This window comes from Taudactylus pleione, unplaced genomic scaffold (assembly GCF_031769625.1).
Source record: "Taudactylus pleione unplaced genomic scaffold, aTauple2 ptg000380l, whole genome shotgun sequence".
NCBI lineage: Eukaryota > Metazoa > Chordata > Amphibia > Anura > Myobatrachidae > Taudactylus > Taudactylus pleione.
The window spans coordinates 4,048,446-4,064,182 of NW_028284781.1; the positions used below are offsets into that span (position 1 = coordinate 4,048,446).

Consider the following 15,737-nt stretch of genomic DNA (forward strand, 5'->3'; position numbering starts at 1 on the left):
TCTAATTTTCTAATTTAATTTCTGCCTTCTCTAGGCATTTTCACAAGTGCACTTAAAGTTAATGTTCATAATAATTTAGAAACATGAACATTTTAAGGCGACGTGAAGTGCTCAGCACATTATCTGCTAAATATATGATACAATGCAGCGATCAGGAATGTCTCTGAGCTAAAACTGAAATATAACATTATATAGGCAGACATTCATGGAGGATTATACCACGGAAACAAACATTTAAAAGAATCTTAACACACATCGCTAAAAAGTTTAGTCCCCGCTATCATCTCTGTAGATAGCAATCAAATCAAATGGACGCAGGCTAGAGCAGCTAAGTTCAATGGTTAAACCAAGTCATATTATCACTTAAAGTAAGGCTGGTTCATGCTTCATTCTTACACATAAAAAAAATATGTAAAAAACTTTATATATCTGTAGTAGGTATAAAGTGGTACACACTTTGAAAGTTCTTTTTTTTACAAGGGTAGTGGCTGTAGACTGCACACCCTAATGTAATGAGAGGTGCTATCTTGATGAGATTTATAGTATTACGCATAGAAAGAATGCCTACAAAATATGTGAGGGAGATGTATCAAACATTGGAGAGAGATAAAATGGAGAGAGATATAGTTCCAACCAATCAGCTCCTAACTGCATTTTTCAAACACAGCATGAAAAATGGCACTTAGATGTTGAATGGTTGGTACTTTATCTCTCTCCATAGTTTGATACATATCCCCCTATATCCTTTCAATACTATATCATCCAACTATCCTGCTGTGACAACTTAGACCCAACCACCAGCAAGTAGGGTGCACTCAGAGTAGGTTGTCACTTCCTTACTATCTAGCATCTATCTAACCCTTACATAGTTCTTCCTAACCTAAATCGCCCATTTCAAATTCTACATAATCACTAAACCTTTAGGGCAGGGATGGGGAACCTCAGGAATCATTTGGTCTGGCCCTCTGAGCTTTTTTCTGGTAGCCTCATCTGGATAGCAGGGTGCATCTAATGACACCCTGCGGCCAGAATCTATACAGCAGTGCCGCCTGGAGCGTCCTTAGGACGCTTTAGATAGTCACACCACTGCCCTTACAGCTCCCCGGAGCATCCTCAGGATGCTCCAGGCATTGCTGTAATCACCTGCGATTGTGGCCCCGTCCCCTTGTGACATCACACGGAGGGGCATGGCCTGCACTGGGCCCACAAATGTTATATATATATATATATATATATATCTCAAAATGGCCCTCGGCAGAAAAAAGGTTCCCCAACCCTGCTTTAGGGCACTGTCTTGTGATCTAAAAAAATTACTGTTTAAGAATAGACATACCAGTTACTCCATCAAATGGGTTAAATGATTTAGGACAGATATATATGGGGGTGTTGTATTCATGGGAGAGGTGTTTTAGAGAATTCACTTGCTGAAAACACTTGTTTTCTATAATTTTTTTTGTATTATTACAAAATGCAAAAATCAGACATTTGACAGCTTTTAAGAGCTCCAAATACTTTGCTTTTGGCCACTAATATACATCTATACTAATACCCAATATTACTTTGCACTTTTCAGGGATACAGGCCAATTTCCCCATTTTCCCCACACTTAACACGGATATTACCAGCCAGAATTACCATGCAACCACTGGGATAAGCCTTTTCCAATTTAATTGTGTCTTCAGCAAGAGGGTGCATACACGATGCAAGCAAAATTACCGTGCGATAAGTCAAGCCGCAGTAAACACAGATTTTACCAGGGCTAATTAAATCTGCCCCTATAGCTACAGATGAATCAGGATTCTTCATGTGCACTGCTTCCAGTATAGCTATATAGTAATATACTAATGCTGGCCATACACGGTGCGATGCACCGTGTAGTGCGACTGCCGATCCATCAGCAGACGGATCGTGCTGTCACTGCCGGCATTCGTGCGGTCCCCGCAGACCGCATGATATGCTGGCTCCCCCCTCCACCATTTGAATGGGATCGTACATCGCGTCCCAGGTCAGATGGTTTTGCAGGAAGACCTGGGGATGCAATGTACGACCCAGCGGGAGCGCGCAGCACGATATCAGGTACGATATGGTGCCCATACACTGCACGATATAGCACCTATAAACAAATGCAGAATGAGTAAAAATATGCTGTAAATGTATTTGGAAACTTGACTTTCTCTAGTTCTAGATGTTTATGCAAATCTAAAATACCTATTTTCATACAGTATGAACAAAAGGGTTTCATTGTAATCAGGAATCACACTGAAGCTTGACTGTAAGGAAACCCTTTTATTCTCAGCACCGGACCTTTGCCTTTTCCTATCCCCAGCATCACGCCCAGAAAGCCTGCAGATTACCACTACAGACTGCACAGAAAGGTGATCCTTGTCTATTTCTTTGTTACATGTGAGAAGTACTGAAGTAATGTGAGGTAAGAATTATAATGGGGGGTAGTGAGATATTGCCTGTATTGTGCTGAATAAGGGGAATGGGTTGCAAAAAAAACAACAGAATAATCCATAATAATATACAGTAGGTTTCATTACCCCATTATAATATACAGTGCCTTGCAAAAGTATTCACCCCCTTGGCTTTTACCTTTTTTGTTACATTACAACCTGTAATTTTTTTTATCTGAATTTTATGTGATGTATTTGCACAAAATAGTCTAATTTGCTGAAGTGAAGTGAGAAAACTATATATAAAAAAGAATCTTTATAAATAAAATTCTGAAAATTGGCATGTGCATAAGTAATCATCCCATTTGCTATGAAGCCCCTCAAAACTTCTGGTGCAACCAATTACCTTCAGAAGTCACATAATTAGTGACATGAAGTCCACCTGTGTGAAATCTAAGTGTCACATGATCTTTTCTGAAAGGCCCCAGAGGCTGCAACACCACTAAGCTAGAGGCATCACACCATGAAAACCAAGGAGCTCTCCAAACAAGTCAGGGACAAAGTTGTTGAGAATTAAAATTGTGGGTTGGGTTATAAAAAAATATCCAAATCTTTGATGATCCCCCGGAGCACCATCAAATCCATCATCATCAAATGGAAAGAACATGGTACCACAACAAACCTGCCAAGAGAGGGCCGCCCACCAAACCTCACAGACCGGGCAAGGAGGGCATTAATCAGAGAGGCAGCACAGAGACCAAAAGGTAACCCTGAAGGAGCTGCAGAGTTCCACAGCAGAGACTGGTGTATCTGTGCATCTGACCACAATAAGCCGTACACTCCATAGAGCTGAGCTTTATGGAAGAGTGGCCAGAAAAAAGCCATTACTTAGTGATAAAAATAAGACGACACGATTTGAGTTTGCCAAAAGGCATGTGGGTGACTCCCCAAATGTATGGAGGAAGGTGCTCTGGTAAGATGAGACTAGAATTTAACTTTTCGGCCACCAAGGAAAACGCAATGTCTGGCGCAAACCCTACATATCCCATCACCCACAGTGAAACATGGTGGTGGCAGCATCATGCTGTTGGGATGTTTTTCAGCAGCAGGGACTGGGAAACTGATTCAAGTCGAGGGAAAGATGCAGTGGCGGATTGTGCTCCCGGGAAACCGGGCTGGTTCCCGCTGGGCCGGTCCCCTAAGTGGCCTGAGGCCACCCAGTACTTGCCCACCCCCCACTGCCACGATCGGAGAGCTCCGATCAAGCAGCTCAGCAACTTCACCAGCGCATGCGCAAACGTAAACGCTGCTAATGCAAAAAAGAAAAAAGGCTGACGGGGGAGCTGCTACTCCTCCCACAAACATTTGTGGAGCCTGTCAGTCATCACTGACGGCTCCGCCTCCGTGCAGCCCCTCTACGGCCCGGCCCCCCACCTCCAGGACACAGTGATGCTGCACCACGCAGCCAAGACAAGCAATCAGGGGGCAGAGGACGGATCTGTAAGTAAGTGGCAGGCGATTAGGGCCCGGTAGGTCCCAGGGGGCCCACAGCGTCGGCGATGCTTACACCGGGGCCCGCGTCAATGAAAGGGCCGGCAGCCAGGCAGTACTAATAATGATGAGTCACACTGACTCATGATTATAGTATTTTGTGGCTGACCGCTGGCTGTAAGGAAGGAGGAGCCAGTCGGGGTGGAGGACTCTGCCTGTCACTAGACTGCCCGTGAGCCAGCCCCTTCCACTGAGTCCCTGTCCCCTCCTCTGTCTAATCTATACTCACCCTCTTATTCCAGAACGATGCCTGCTGAGACCACGCCCCCTAACAAGACCCCGCCCCTTCCCCTGAGTCCCTGCCCCTTCTCTCTGTCTATTCTATAGTTACCCTTTATCACTGAACGAAGGCCATGCCCCCTAACACAGAGACCCCGCCCCATCTTTTCCTGTCTAGCCCATTGTCTCTCTCCTTGAGTTGCTTCCTTTCCTGAGCCTTGGAGACCAGTAGGAGTCACACAGCTGACAGATCCTGAGGTAAGTGGCAGTGTCATCTAGGGGGGTGGTATATGTATGTAATGGGGAGGTTGGAATGTATTTTAATTCTGTCTGTGGTGGGGGTGGTGTATTAATTTTCTGTGTGTGTAAGAGGTGTATTCATATGATCTGTTTATAACTTATATGTGGGTCACCACTGTTCTCTGCATTATATGGCCCTCACTACGACACTCTCTGCATTATATGGCCCTCACTGTGACACACTCTGCATTATATGACCCTCACTGCGACACACTCTGCATTATATTGGCCTCACTGCGACGTACTCTGCATTATATGGAGCTCACTGCGACGCTCTCTGCATTATTTGGAGCTCACTGCGACGCTCTCTGCATTATTTGGAGCTCACTGCGACGCTCTCTGCATTATTTGGAGCTCACTGCGACGCTCTCTGCATTATATGGAGCTCACTGCGACGCTCTCTGCATTATATGGAGCTCACTGCGACGCTCTCTGCATTATATGGAGCTCACTGCGACGCTCTCTGCATTATATTGCACTTACAGCAACACTCTGCATTATATGGCCCTCGCTGCAATTCTCTCTGCATTTACTATGCAGTCTTTGTGATGTTCTCTGCATTTATATGGGGGTCACATCGATGCTCTCTGCATTATATTGCGCTCACTGTGATGCTCCCTGCATTATATGAGATAGTCCCTTGCTTGCAGTGGGGGCGGGAAACCATATTGTTGCACCTGGTCCCACCACTCAAGAGTTCTGCCACTTCGTTGACAGGGTTGTTTATTAGAGTGTCCGTGTGCATTTTTACTTCAGGGCCCTGGCAGACTCTCAGCTCATTGATTCTGAACAGGTGCCGGGTGCTGCTGTCTCCTCTCCTGCTCTCCACTGTGTTGCCTGCCTGCGTGTGACGTGACAGAGAGAGGAGGGATCTGAGAAGATAGACGTTGAGGAGCGCTGCCACCTTAAGTGGATACTAGAATAGAAGGTGAGGTGCGCCTGCTGCCTTTGATTTTACTGGGGGAAGGGAAAGGCGGTGCAGGTGTGGGTTTTGTGGCGCCTGCCAGTGTAGGGGGGCAGGGTGCTTTGGGCAGGCAACACCCCACCTCATACTGGCAGGCACCTTTACTGTGATTCCAGCTTTCACCTACATTCACCTGTTACAATTGAGTGGTTGGAGGTGGGGAGGGTGCAGTCCAGGGGTGGGGGGGGACCTGGCACATCAGTTACATGGGACTGGGGGGGGACAGGTCGGGGCAGGGATTAGGCATACGGTGACTGACTGATGGGGTAGGGGGGATTTGGAATATGCAGACTGACCGGGAGGGGGCTTGTTTCAGGAAGGGGGCCCCAGATTGATATCTTGCCTAGGGCCCTATGAGGCCTAAATCCGCTTCTGGTGGGGGGGGTTTGCAAGTTTGGGAGAAATACTGGGGATGGTGGAATGAAGCTAGGGCACACTGGAACTGATACACTGGGGCTAGGGCACACTGAAACTGATACACTGGGGCTAGGAGGAATGAGGCTAGGGTACACTGGGACTGAGACATACACTGGGTCTGCGGGGAATGGGGCTGAGATATACACTGGGGCTAAGAGGAATGAGGCCGACACACTGGGGCTGAGATACACATAGGTGCTGGGGGGAATGAGGCTTACACTCTGGGGCTGGGGAAAGGGGTTGAGACAAACACAGGCTGGGAGGAATGGGTGTGAGACACGATGAGGGCATGAGGCTGAGACACACTGGGTCTGAGGGATGAGGCTGAGACACGCTGGGGGAATGAGGATGAGAGACACACTTGATCTGAAGGAATGGGGTTGAGACACACACTGGGTTTGGGGGAATGGGTCTGAGACACACTGGCTCTGAAGAATGAGGCACCCTGGGGCTGGGGGAATGAGAGCTACAGGTGGGCCTGGAGAGACGCAGGGGGTCCTGAAGAGAGACATGGAGGCCTGGAGATGGAGAGAGGCAGGGGGTCCTGAAGAGAGACATGGAGGCCTGGAGATGGAGAGATGTAAGGGGGTCTGGAGTAACACAGGGGCCTAGAAAGACACAGAAATTGTTTGATCAGGAGATTCAAATTTTTCCCTGCACAAGAACTTCTGTTACTATACATTATCTGGTTATGATGAAGACATTGGTTATATTTCTACGTAAACAGGCATCTTCCAGACAGTGTGATCTACATGAAGAGTGAATACCGGCTGAAGACGCTGCGCAGAGAGGCTCAAATTCTTCAGAGGTTCCCCATTGCAGAGAAACCACAATATAGATAAGAAAAAAAGACTTCCAAACTGACTGGTCTGTACCTAGTTCAAAGGGATGGGGGGCCCCAAAAAGAGTTTATCATTCACAAGATTTCTGTTGCCGATCCTGCTCCCCTCAGTGGCTTGCAAAAGCCCCTCCAGGCCCTAAGAGGAGGGAGTATCCTGCCCTCTTCCACAGACCCCACCCCCTCAACAGACCCGCCCCCATAAGGGCTGCTTCCAGAAATTTCCCGGGCTGGTTTTCCATCCCAATCCGCCCCTGGAAAGATGGATGGTGCTAAATACAGGGATATTCTTGGGCAAAACCTGTTTCAGTCTGCCTGTGATTTTGAGACTGGGATGGAGGTTCACCTTCCAGCAGGACAATGACCCGAAGCATACTGCTAAAGCAACACTCGAGTGGTTTAAGGGGAAACATTTAAATGTGTTGGAATGGCCTAGTCAAAGCCCAGATCTCAATCCAATTTAGAATCTGTAGTCAGACTTGAAGACTGCTGTTCACAATCGGAAACCATCCAACATGAAGGAGCTGGAGTAGTTTTTCCTTGAGGAATGGGCAAAAATCCCAGGGGCAAGATGTGGCAAGCTCATAGAGACTTATCTAAAGTGACTTGCAGCTGTAATTGCCGCAAAAGGTGGCTCGACAAAGTACTGACTTTAGTGGGATGAATAATTATGCACGCTGAAGTTTTCTGTTATGTTGTCTTAAATGTTGTTTGACTCACAATATATACTTCACAGTTGTAGGCATGTTCTGTGAATGAAATGATGCACACCTTCAAACAATCCATTTTAATTCCAGGTTGTGAGGCAACAAAACATGAAACATGCAAAGGGGGGTGAATACGTTTGCAAGGCACTGTACAAGTAATCCTGATGAACAATAATGTGATGGCATCTGAGCTTTTGTTACTGCATTGGAACATTTCCAATATATACAGTATATTTGGATGTCATGTTTATATTGGGACACTTAACATTTTTCATCTAAATGAATCACTTCCTCGACTTGAATACAAAAATCAATGCTCAACATCTTCTACACCACCAACAAAGCCAATAATGGCAAGTGGAAATATTACCCATCGGAACACTTAGCACATATCAAAAACAGTAGCACAACTTTTGTTCCTGCAGATAAGATCCACTGCTTGCTACATAGCAACACGAGTGCCCTCTGGGCGTTCTAGCATCCAAGTCACCTTCAAGCATCTACTCGGAATACATTTCTGTACACTAATTAGATGGAAACATGAGATTATAAAGTCCACTCTGGCAGTTTTTAAGTGCAGCGTTGGGAGTTCCAGTCTCTGCCTTATCTGACTTAATGATGCAGAGTTCTCGTCAAATTAGAGAAGGTTTGAAAAATGGAAGTAAATGTGTAAAGAACACTATCAATTAAACTATATGAATCTTTAAAAGCCTACAGTATATGGGTATAGGATCCTTTATCCAGGAATCAGTTATCCAGAAAATACAAAAGATTATAATAATAATTAAAAAAAAAACAAGAATGAACTACAGTTGTGATTCCTGTTACTGTGAAGATGCCGGCGACACGATGGGGCTAGATGGGAATACAACTTATTTTGTACTGAGAAATTTAGGACACTGCTACAAATTTCAGGAAAATCCTCTACCATTCTGGATAACAGAGCCCATTCATGCAGCTGACTGCTGTTTGCGTAGTTCTTTATTAGTATTATACTGTATGTACAGCTGATTTAATTGATGATTCTCACCCTAAGGGATCAATCCTATTAGCCGCGATGATCTCGCCAGTGCGAGTCATCGCGGCAGTGGCCGCACTTTACTGCAGCCTGGATTCGCTGAATTTTGCTCGCAGCTCCATATGGCTTGGGGCGGCCCGTGAAGGGTGCGAGGTGCCAGTCCGTTGCTGGCGTTTTAACGCCATTTAAATGGCAACTCGCACCCTTTGCACTTAATAGGATTGACCCCTCAAGTCTCAATGGTCTTGTTGCAATTGCAAATAATAAGAATTTTATAAATAAGTTACAGTAAGTAAAATTATTTTGTTTGATTAAAGCACAACTTTATATACAAGCAAAGGTGATAAGAGGACTGCGTTTTAAGGATCATAGCAGCAAATTTCAAATGAATTAAAGAATCAGATATAAATGGGCTGATGCAGAGCTACACGCAAGTCCAAAGTGTGGATAGATGTTGCAATTTTTCATTGCACATGCTCTGTAGCTGAGCTCACACATCGGGTTGGCTATGGCAGGCCGACAGTCGGGATGCTGGCCGTCAAAACACAGACAGCGGCATTCCGATGCTTAGAATCCTGACAGGGGCTCTGTAAGTATTTTAACCCTCCCCACCTTCACCTCCTAACCATACCTTTCTGCACCCTAACCCTCCCCCTCCCCATTGGTGTCTAAACCTAACCCTCCCCCCTTAGTGCCTATCCTTAGCACTCCCCCTTCCCTGGTGGTGCCTAAACCCAACCACCCCCCTTCCCCGTCTGCAGCATAACCCTAACCTTAGCCCCTGGGGCCTAAAAAAGTTCTTCCCAGTGTACACCAACAGGAGGTCCTACTGGGACCTCAAACCCCTATTATGTCTTCTGGGATCCAAAGTTACCGCTTTGTGAAGATTTCATCCAAATTTATGTTACGTCGTTCAAATCAATCAAGGTCTGGGTCAAAGTTCTGCCAGGCGCACTCCACCGTGAGGTCCGACCAGGACCCCAACCACTCCATTATGCATCCCAGACCAATTGCCATCCCTCTGTGAAGTTCTCATCCAAATCCATCCAGTGGAAGGCTAAAAACAGACTCCCCGGGTCAAAGTTTTGCATACACCAATGGGAGGTCCGACCGGGACCCTAACCTCCCTAAAACCTAGCCAGGATTCAACTGGAACACCTTACTTTCGTTTAATCCTAGTCTAACCTGAAAGACAAACAAACCAACCAAATAATTGTATTAATAAGACATATATTTTTATTTATTTTTTGGAATGGTTGAGGTTACTTGCTATAATATTATATGATACTAGTGTTTAGTTTATGTTCGTTATATATGTGTATACGATATCACATGTATATTTTTTTTTTCCGATATTGCCTTTCGAACAGTACATATGTTATATATCCATATTATATATATATATATATATATATATATATATATATATATATATATAAAATAAGATGCAAGTAGGTTCATTCATTTGTTTTTATTGTTTACTTGATTAAAAAAAAAAACGACCAATGCATGTTAGGATTGATGGAACACAGCCTAGATTTTCCACTTTTATTTATTTCATATTTATGACAGAGTCCACTCAAAACTAAAATAGTTTTAGGTGAAGTTTTATTGTTGCAATACAGAGAACAGACAGAATAAAACAGTATAATGTCCCTATGAAGTATCAGTGCGACCTGGAAATTAACAATATTCAGTAATAGTACAACAAACACTATGTAACTACTGGACATTGTTGATGACATGTTACATAAAAGTTTTAATCATGAACAAAGATAGAACTACCTACATGGAGTGGGGTGGAAAATGATCCCAGACAGATGCATTGTGCTTTGTGTAAAGATAAAGGCAGGTGTACGGGATGTTGAAGTAATTGGTAAATGAATCATTAGTCTGGTTTTTAGTGGACATTTATTGTCAAACCATAGCGCCAAGCAAACACACTGATGTAATCCTGAAGTAAGGGGTTATTGTCAGCTTCGTATGCTTAAAAAAGACCCTTTGTGGTAGGAAAAGATGTGAGTAACCACACAAATGCAGTGTACCAGGCACTATTGTGATTTCTATTTGCAGAATGAGCCCCTGCTATGAGACTCTAATCTACTCTTACAATAAACGAAACTCTGTGGACATCTCATCTTGCAGCACCACAAAGCAAAGTGCCATGAGAATGCACAATAAAGACTGCTAAACTCTATCAAGTCATTTCTGACGCCGTGCAGTGGGGGCTGCATAACCATCTAATTTATTATGTAGTATGAGTAAAAGATCTGGACAAAAGGCAAAACAACCATTCTGTGCAATGGTAAAATCACTAACCCTTACAATACCATAAAAAAATAAAATAAAGGTAAACCTTTTCCGGTAGGTGAAAGGCCATTTCTAAAACTGGATCCACCGTGCAATGTTAGTTCTATGATGTATGGAGTCTTCAGGGTATATATACTAAAGTGAGAGGTTTTAGAAGTGGAGATGTTGCCCATAGCAACCAGATTCTAGCTATTATCTTCTAGAAGGTGCTAGTTAAATTTAAGTAGAATCTGATTGGTTGCTATGGGCAACATCTTCACTTCTAAAAACTCTCACTTTAGTAAATTTACCCCATAGTTTTGCAATAAAGTGCTGGTTTCATGGGAAGTAAATGGATCTGTGCATCAACACTGTGAAGTCTGTGAGGGACCAGGGGTGTCCCTTGCAAAATACAGGTTAAGCACAGAGGTGTGCTTGGTATTGGTCCCATATTCAGAAATCATATATTAATTGTGATTTAAGGAATGGAGGAATCCTCCTTCTGGCAAATAATTGATTTTTACATGCCCACTAAATTGATGGAGACCCCATGCCTTGCTCTATACCTGGGATAGACCATGTGTGGCACTCCAGCTGCTGTGGCACTACACTTCCCAGTATGCATTGCCACAGTTTTAGTGTACCTTAACAGCAAAACTTTGGCAATGCATGCTGGGATGAGTAGTTCAACAACAGCTGGAGTGCCAAAGATGGTATACAATCGGGAAGCCGGCTGCCGGAATCCCGACAGCCGGCTTCCCAGTTGCTTTATCCCGGCGTGGGATAAATGACCGGCGTCACTGTATTTCATACCGATTCCCCAAAGATCGCCTATGAGATTTGCTCCTCCAGGTGTCCTTTATACGGTTATTTAGTGGCATTTCTAGCAATGTAATGAAAAATCCAAAGCTCTAATAGTGAAATGTTAATCAGTCCCAGAGAGAAACAAGCAATATTATGGGAGAAAAATGTAAAAAGTTTAGATTAATGAAGAGTGTGATACTAAAGAGATAGAAGGCTGGACTGTGCAATGATATGCATTTATAGCCTGATCCCCAATCCCACTAACCTAGGTGCAGAGTATACTTCAGGAGCAGGTCCCAAACCCCAAATGTTGTGCATATGTTTGTACAATGTAGTGTGGTACTAAATGATATGCACTATTGATGCATCTTTTCTCAGGTACCTACATAAGGCGCATGGTCTGTACTGTATTTCTGCAGCTCATATCAGTGGTGGTGTGTATGGGATGCAGTCAAAATCCCGGCACATGGGATGCCGGCGCTTAGAATATCGCCTCCGAAATCCTGACATCTGTCAGAATCCCAGGGCCGTCAACCCGAAGGTAAGTACTGGGGTTAGGGGGAGGGTTAGGGTTAGAGGTTAGGCACTAGGGGGAGAGTTAGGGTTAGGCACTAAGGGTGGAGGGCTAGGTTTTAGGACGCAGGGATTGGGAGGTTAGGTTGTGGCACTAGGTGGGGAGGTTAGGTTTAGGCAACGGGGAAGGCGGGGTTAGAGATAGGGGTAGGGAAAGGGGGAGGGTTAGGCACTAAGGGGGGGGGCTAGGTTTAGGATGGAGGGAGGGGTTAGAGATAGGGGTAGGGAAAGGGCTAGGGTTAGGCACTAAGGGGGAGGGTTAGCTTTAGGCACCAGGGAGGGGTTAGAGATAGGGGTAGGGAAAGGGGGAGGGTTAGGATACCTACCGACAGGTGTCGGTATCCTAACCCTGTTGGGAAATCGGTGTCGGGATTTTGGCCCTCATTCAGAGCCGTACGCTCTGAGCAGAGCGCACGCTCTGAATGAGGGCCGGGCTCCATTTTCATGGAGCGTCCTCCTGGACGCTCGTATAGCTGTGGGTCACCACCCACAGGCTATACGAGCGTGCATTGTGATGGTCGAGACCATCGCGACCATCGAATTTGCGAGCCGGAGCCTGCGGTTGAGGTTTTCAACCGCAAGCTCCGGAGTGATTTTGGCTCTATCAGAGCCAAAATCACTCCCACTGACATCACTAGTGATGTCAGTGGGCCGGCTTCTGACGGGAGGCGTTCCCGTGGGAACGCCCCCGTCAGGGAGGCACGCCCCCGGCACGCCCACCAAAGGGGGCGTGCTGTCAATCAACATTGACAGCACGCCCCCTTTGATCGGACACAACGAGCGAAGGACTTTCCTTCGCTCGTCGCGTCTGGCGCATGCGCACGACGGAGCTCCCTCCGTCGTGCGCATGCTCAGTCCATAACATCGACCCACTTGCGAGCGGACAGCCGCTCGCGAGTGGGTCTGAATCAGGCCCTTTGACCGATGGGATCATGAGCACTGGCGTCTCGTACCCAACCAGTGTGTACACATTACACAGATTTTCCTATAACATTGCTGAATAGCAGAAAGTTACATTGTTTCACCTTTCTCCCAGCAGCACATTACTGAAAGGAATGAGGTCTATACCAAGTACAACCTATCTGTGGGTCAGCCTTTGCTACTTAGAATCAGTCATTGAATAGGATTTATTACACAGGCAGATTCTGTCTAAAAAAACATGCACAAGACCCTATATAAATGTCATGACCTAAAGCACCATGCAAAGTAATATACTAATTTACTAATGTAAAAAGAACATAGAAAGACCCAATTGGAGCAAGGTGAGGTTTGCATAAGATTGTAAAATATTATCATCAACAAAGTGTTATCTGTAAAAAATTATTAAGATTATGTTATAAGAACTCCAACCTCTGACAAATTATTTCAAAACAAAATAAGTGTACAATCACATTACAATGCACTCGCAGACATTTCAGGAAACATGGAAAAATGGGAAATACCATACCGTCAAGATTCCGTGCCACAGACCCACGTCTTTCTTGAAATCCAACACATTCACAATGGTTTCCGCTATATTGAGAAAGGACAAGGTTTTTTGTTTTTGATTTTTAAAGAAAAAAAAAAACATTAAATAAGAAATAAAAAAATTAAGAATATTTAAAAAACACAAGGAGAGTAAGGGCACAACGTCTACAACTATACTTCAATGCAAACATACCCTTACTTGTTACAGCTCTGGTCTTTGCAATATTAATATATATATATATTTACACACACACGTCTCTTCATGTCTAAATACTTCTGTAGGATAATAATTTGTAACGACTATATATTTCATTGCCTTCCCCAAAGCTCCTATCATTCTATGGGGGGGGGAGAGACACATTTTGCAGGTATTCTACTAGCATAAAAAGAGTAATGACTGTACAGTTGCTTGAAAATAATTAAATGGTTCAGATGGGGAGAGCATAGGGAACAGCAGGGACACTCCATTATATATAGCACACCTGTTGATCTTATGGTTCTCTGTTCACCTCATTCTGACTCTTGATGTATTAGACCAGTGCTTGACCTTGTTTTTGTTTATTTTCCTATATATGTTCTAGTTGAGTAACATTTTTTAGGTTTTGGCCCTCTTGCTATGCAATTTACCGAGTTTCCCTTCCTTCCCTCTTTTTCTTTTGTACCCCCTTTTATTCATGTCACACTTCAATAAAAATTATTGTGAAACAAAAGAAAAGAGGTAATTAAAAGACTGAACTAGTGCAATAGTATATGTTCTGACATACTAACTACAGGGGACAAGTGTGTATATAGACAGACATGACAAACCATTTGAAAGTTAAGTTTAATCATATTTAAAAAGCATTAAATAACAAATTATTTAGTATTTGCAAAGATAACACATAGATTAGCTAGAGTTATTGAAAAGTTCCATTATAAATATAGATTAGGGGATGAAAAGAGTAAGGTATAAATAATAATGCAAAAAAATACGCAAATGTATTTAAAATGTAGTACAGGTTACATTTTTTAAATATAATTTGATTTATTTTTGCAAAATTAGAATATTTATTGATGTTGAGGCTAATTATCCATAAACTCCAATTAACATAGCACACAAAGTAATTGCCATTAGCCACCAAGGCACTCTTCCTCTCATGCCTGTCTCTACTAATTTCCTGTATGCCAGCGGTTCCCAAACTTTTTGGAATCATGGCGCCCTAGAATATCAACAGTTTTAATGGTACTCCTAGGCCAAAAGTTTCTTATTGAAAATTTCAGAAGAAATTATTAAATTAAGCAAATTGTGCTTAACTGTCATCCTTATGTTCATTTATGCGGTGTTGGGCAGGTTTGTACTTTTGTTTGTCCACATATTTTATGATTGGCAGCCACCAACACTGGTTTTGCCAATCACATTGACCATAAATTATTTTATTTGGTCTTGGATCATCAACCCATGGCAGCCCTGCAAGAGCTTTGTGGCCCCCAGTTTGGGAACCACTGCTGTAAACTGTCCTCCGGTTCTCACGATTAGAAGTCTTGAAAAATAAACCCATAATGTTTACTTCAGGTCTATATTGATTTAAATACATTGTATAGTATTTACTGCTCCTTGTAACAGCGTTACTAATACCATAATGTCTTAGAAGATTATTGTGTTTTCCATTTGCCATATTCACCTTCTGTGTATCCACAGGCTTGTGTCAGAGCTTGGCAATGTGTGAGCAGGGCAATTCTGGTCACAGTCACTCCCAGAACGCTGCCATCTTTACACGTTTTGTACTACAGAAGAAACAAAACACAAGAAATAGCATTCTGAGAGAATATAAATACAGAACTCACAAAAGGATTATAAAGACAAAGCTTTATTATATAGTAATCAACAGCTACCAGGTATAAATGTTCTTAAATCTGTCTACTGCAGACCAAAGTATGTGCCCCTTGTGATGGTTCCTCCCACTCTACCCTTCTGTTCCCACCCCACCATCTTTTCAAGTTAATTGCTGGTAGCCCCTAGGACTCTGGCTAAGAAAAAGAAGTGTCTTTCTGATATATTTTACCTAGATGGTAGTGCAGTTTTAATAGATACAGATGTGCCCATATACATCTGTCCTCCGTGTGTTACAAATCGCGTTACACATAACTCGTGAACGCCGTGTGACTTTTTCCCTTACATGTGTCTTATTCGATTAGGACCCACAAGCAGCTTATG

At 43.7% G+C, this 15,737-nt stretch overlaps 1 protein-coding gene across 3 annotated transcripts in view; it reads right to left on the minus strand.

The window, feature by feature from the left end:
* The window catches only part of DIP2C (DIP2 acetate--CoA ligase C (putative)), a 530,217-nt gene that overhangs the window by 205,536 nt on the left and 308,944 nt on the right, over window positions 1-15,737 (minus strand). For all 3 annotated transcript variants that reach the window (XM_088445439.1, XM_088445438.1, XM_088445440.1), the window contains 2 exons: window positions 15,205-15,307; window positions 13,524-13,588 (listed from right to left, as the gene is read on the minus strand). In XM_088445439.1, coding sequence (XP_088301565.1) covers window positions 13,524-13,588; window positions 15,205-15,307 — 168 coding nt within the window. The remainder of the gene's footprint in view (window positions 1-13,523; window positions 13,589-15,204; window positions 15,308-15,737) is intronic.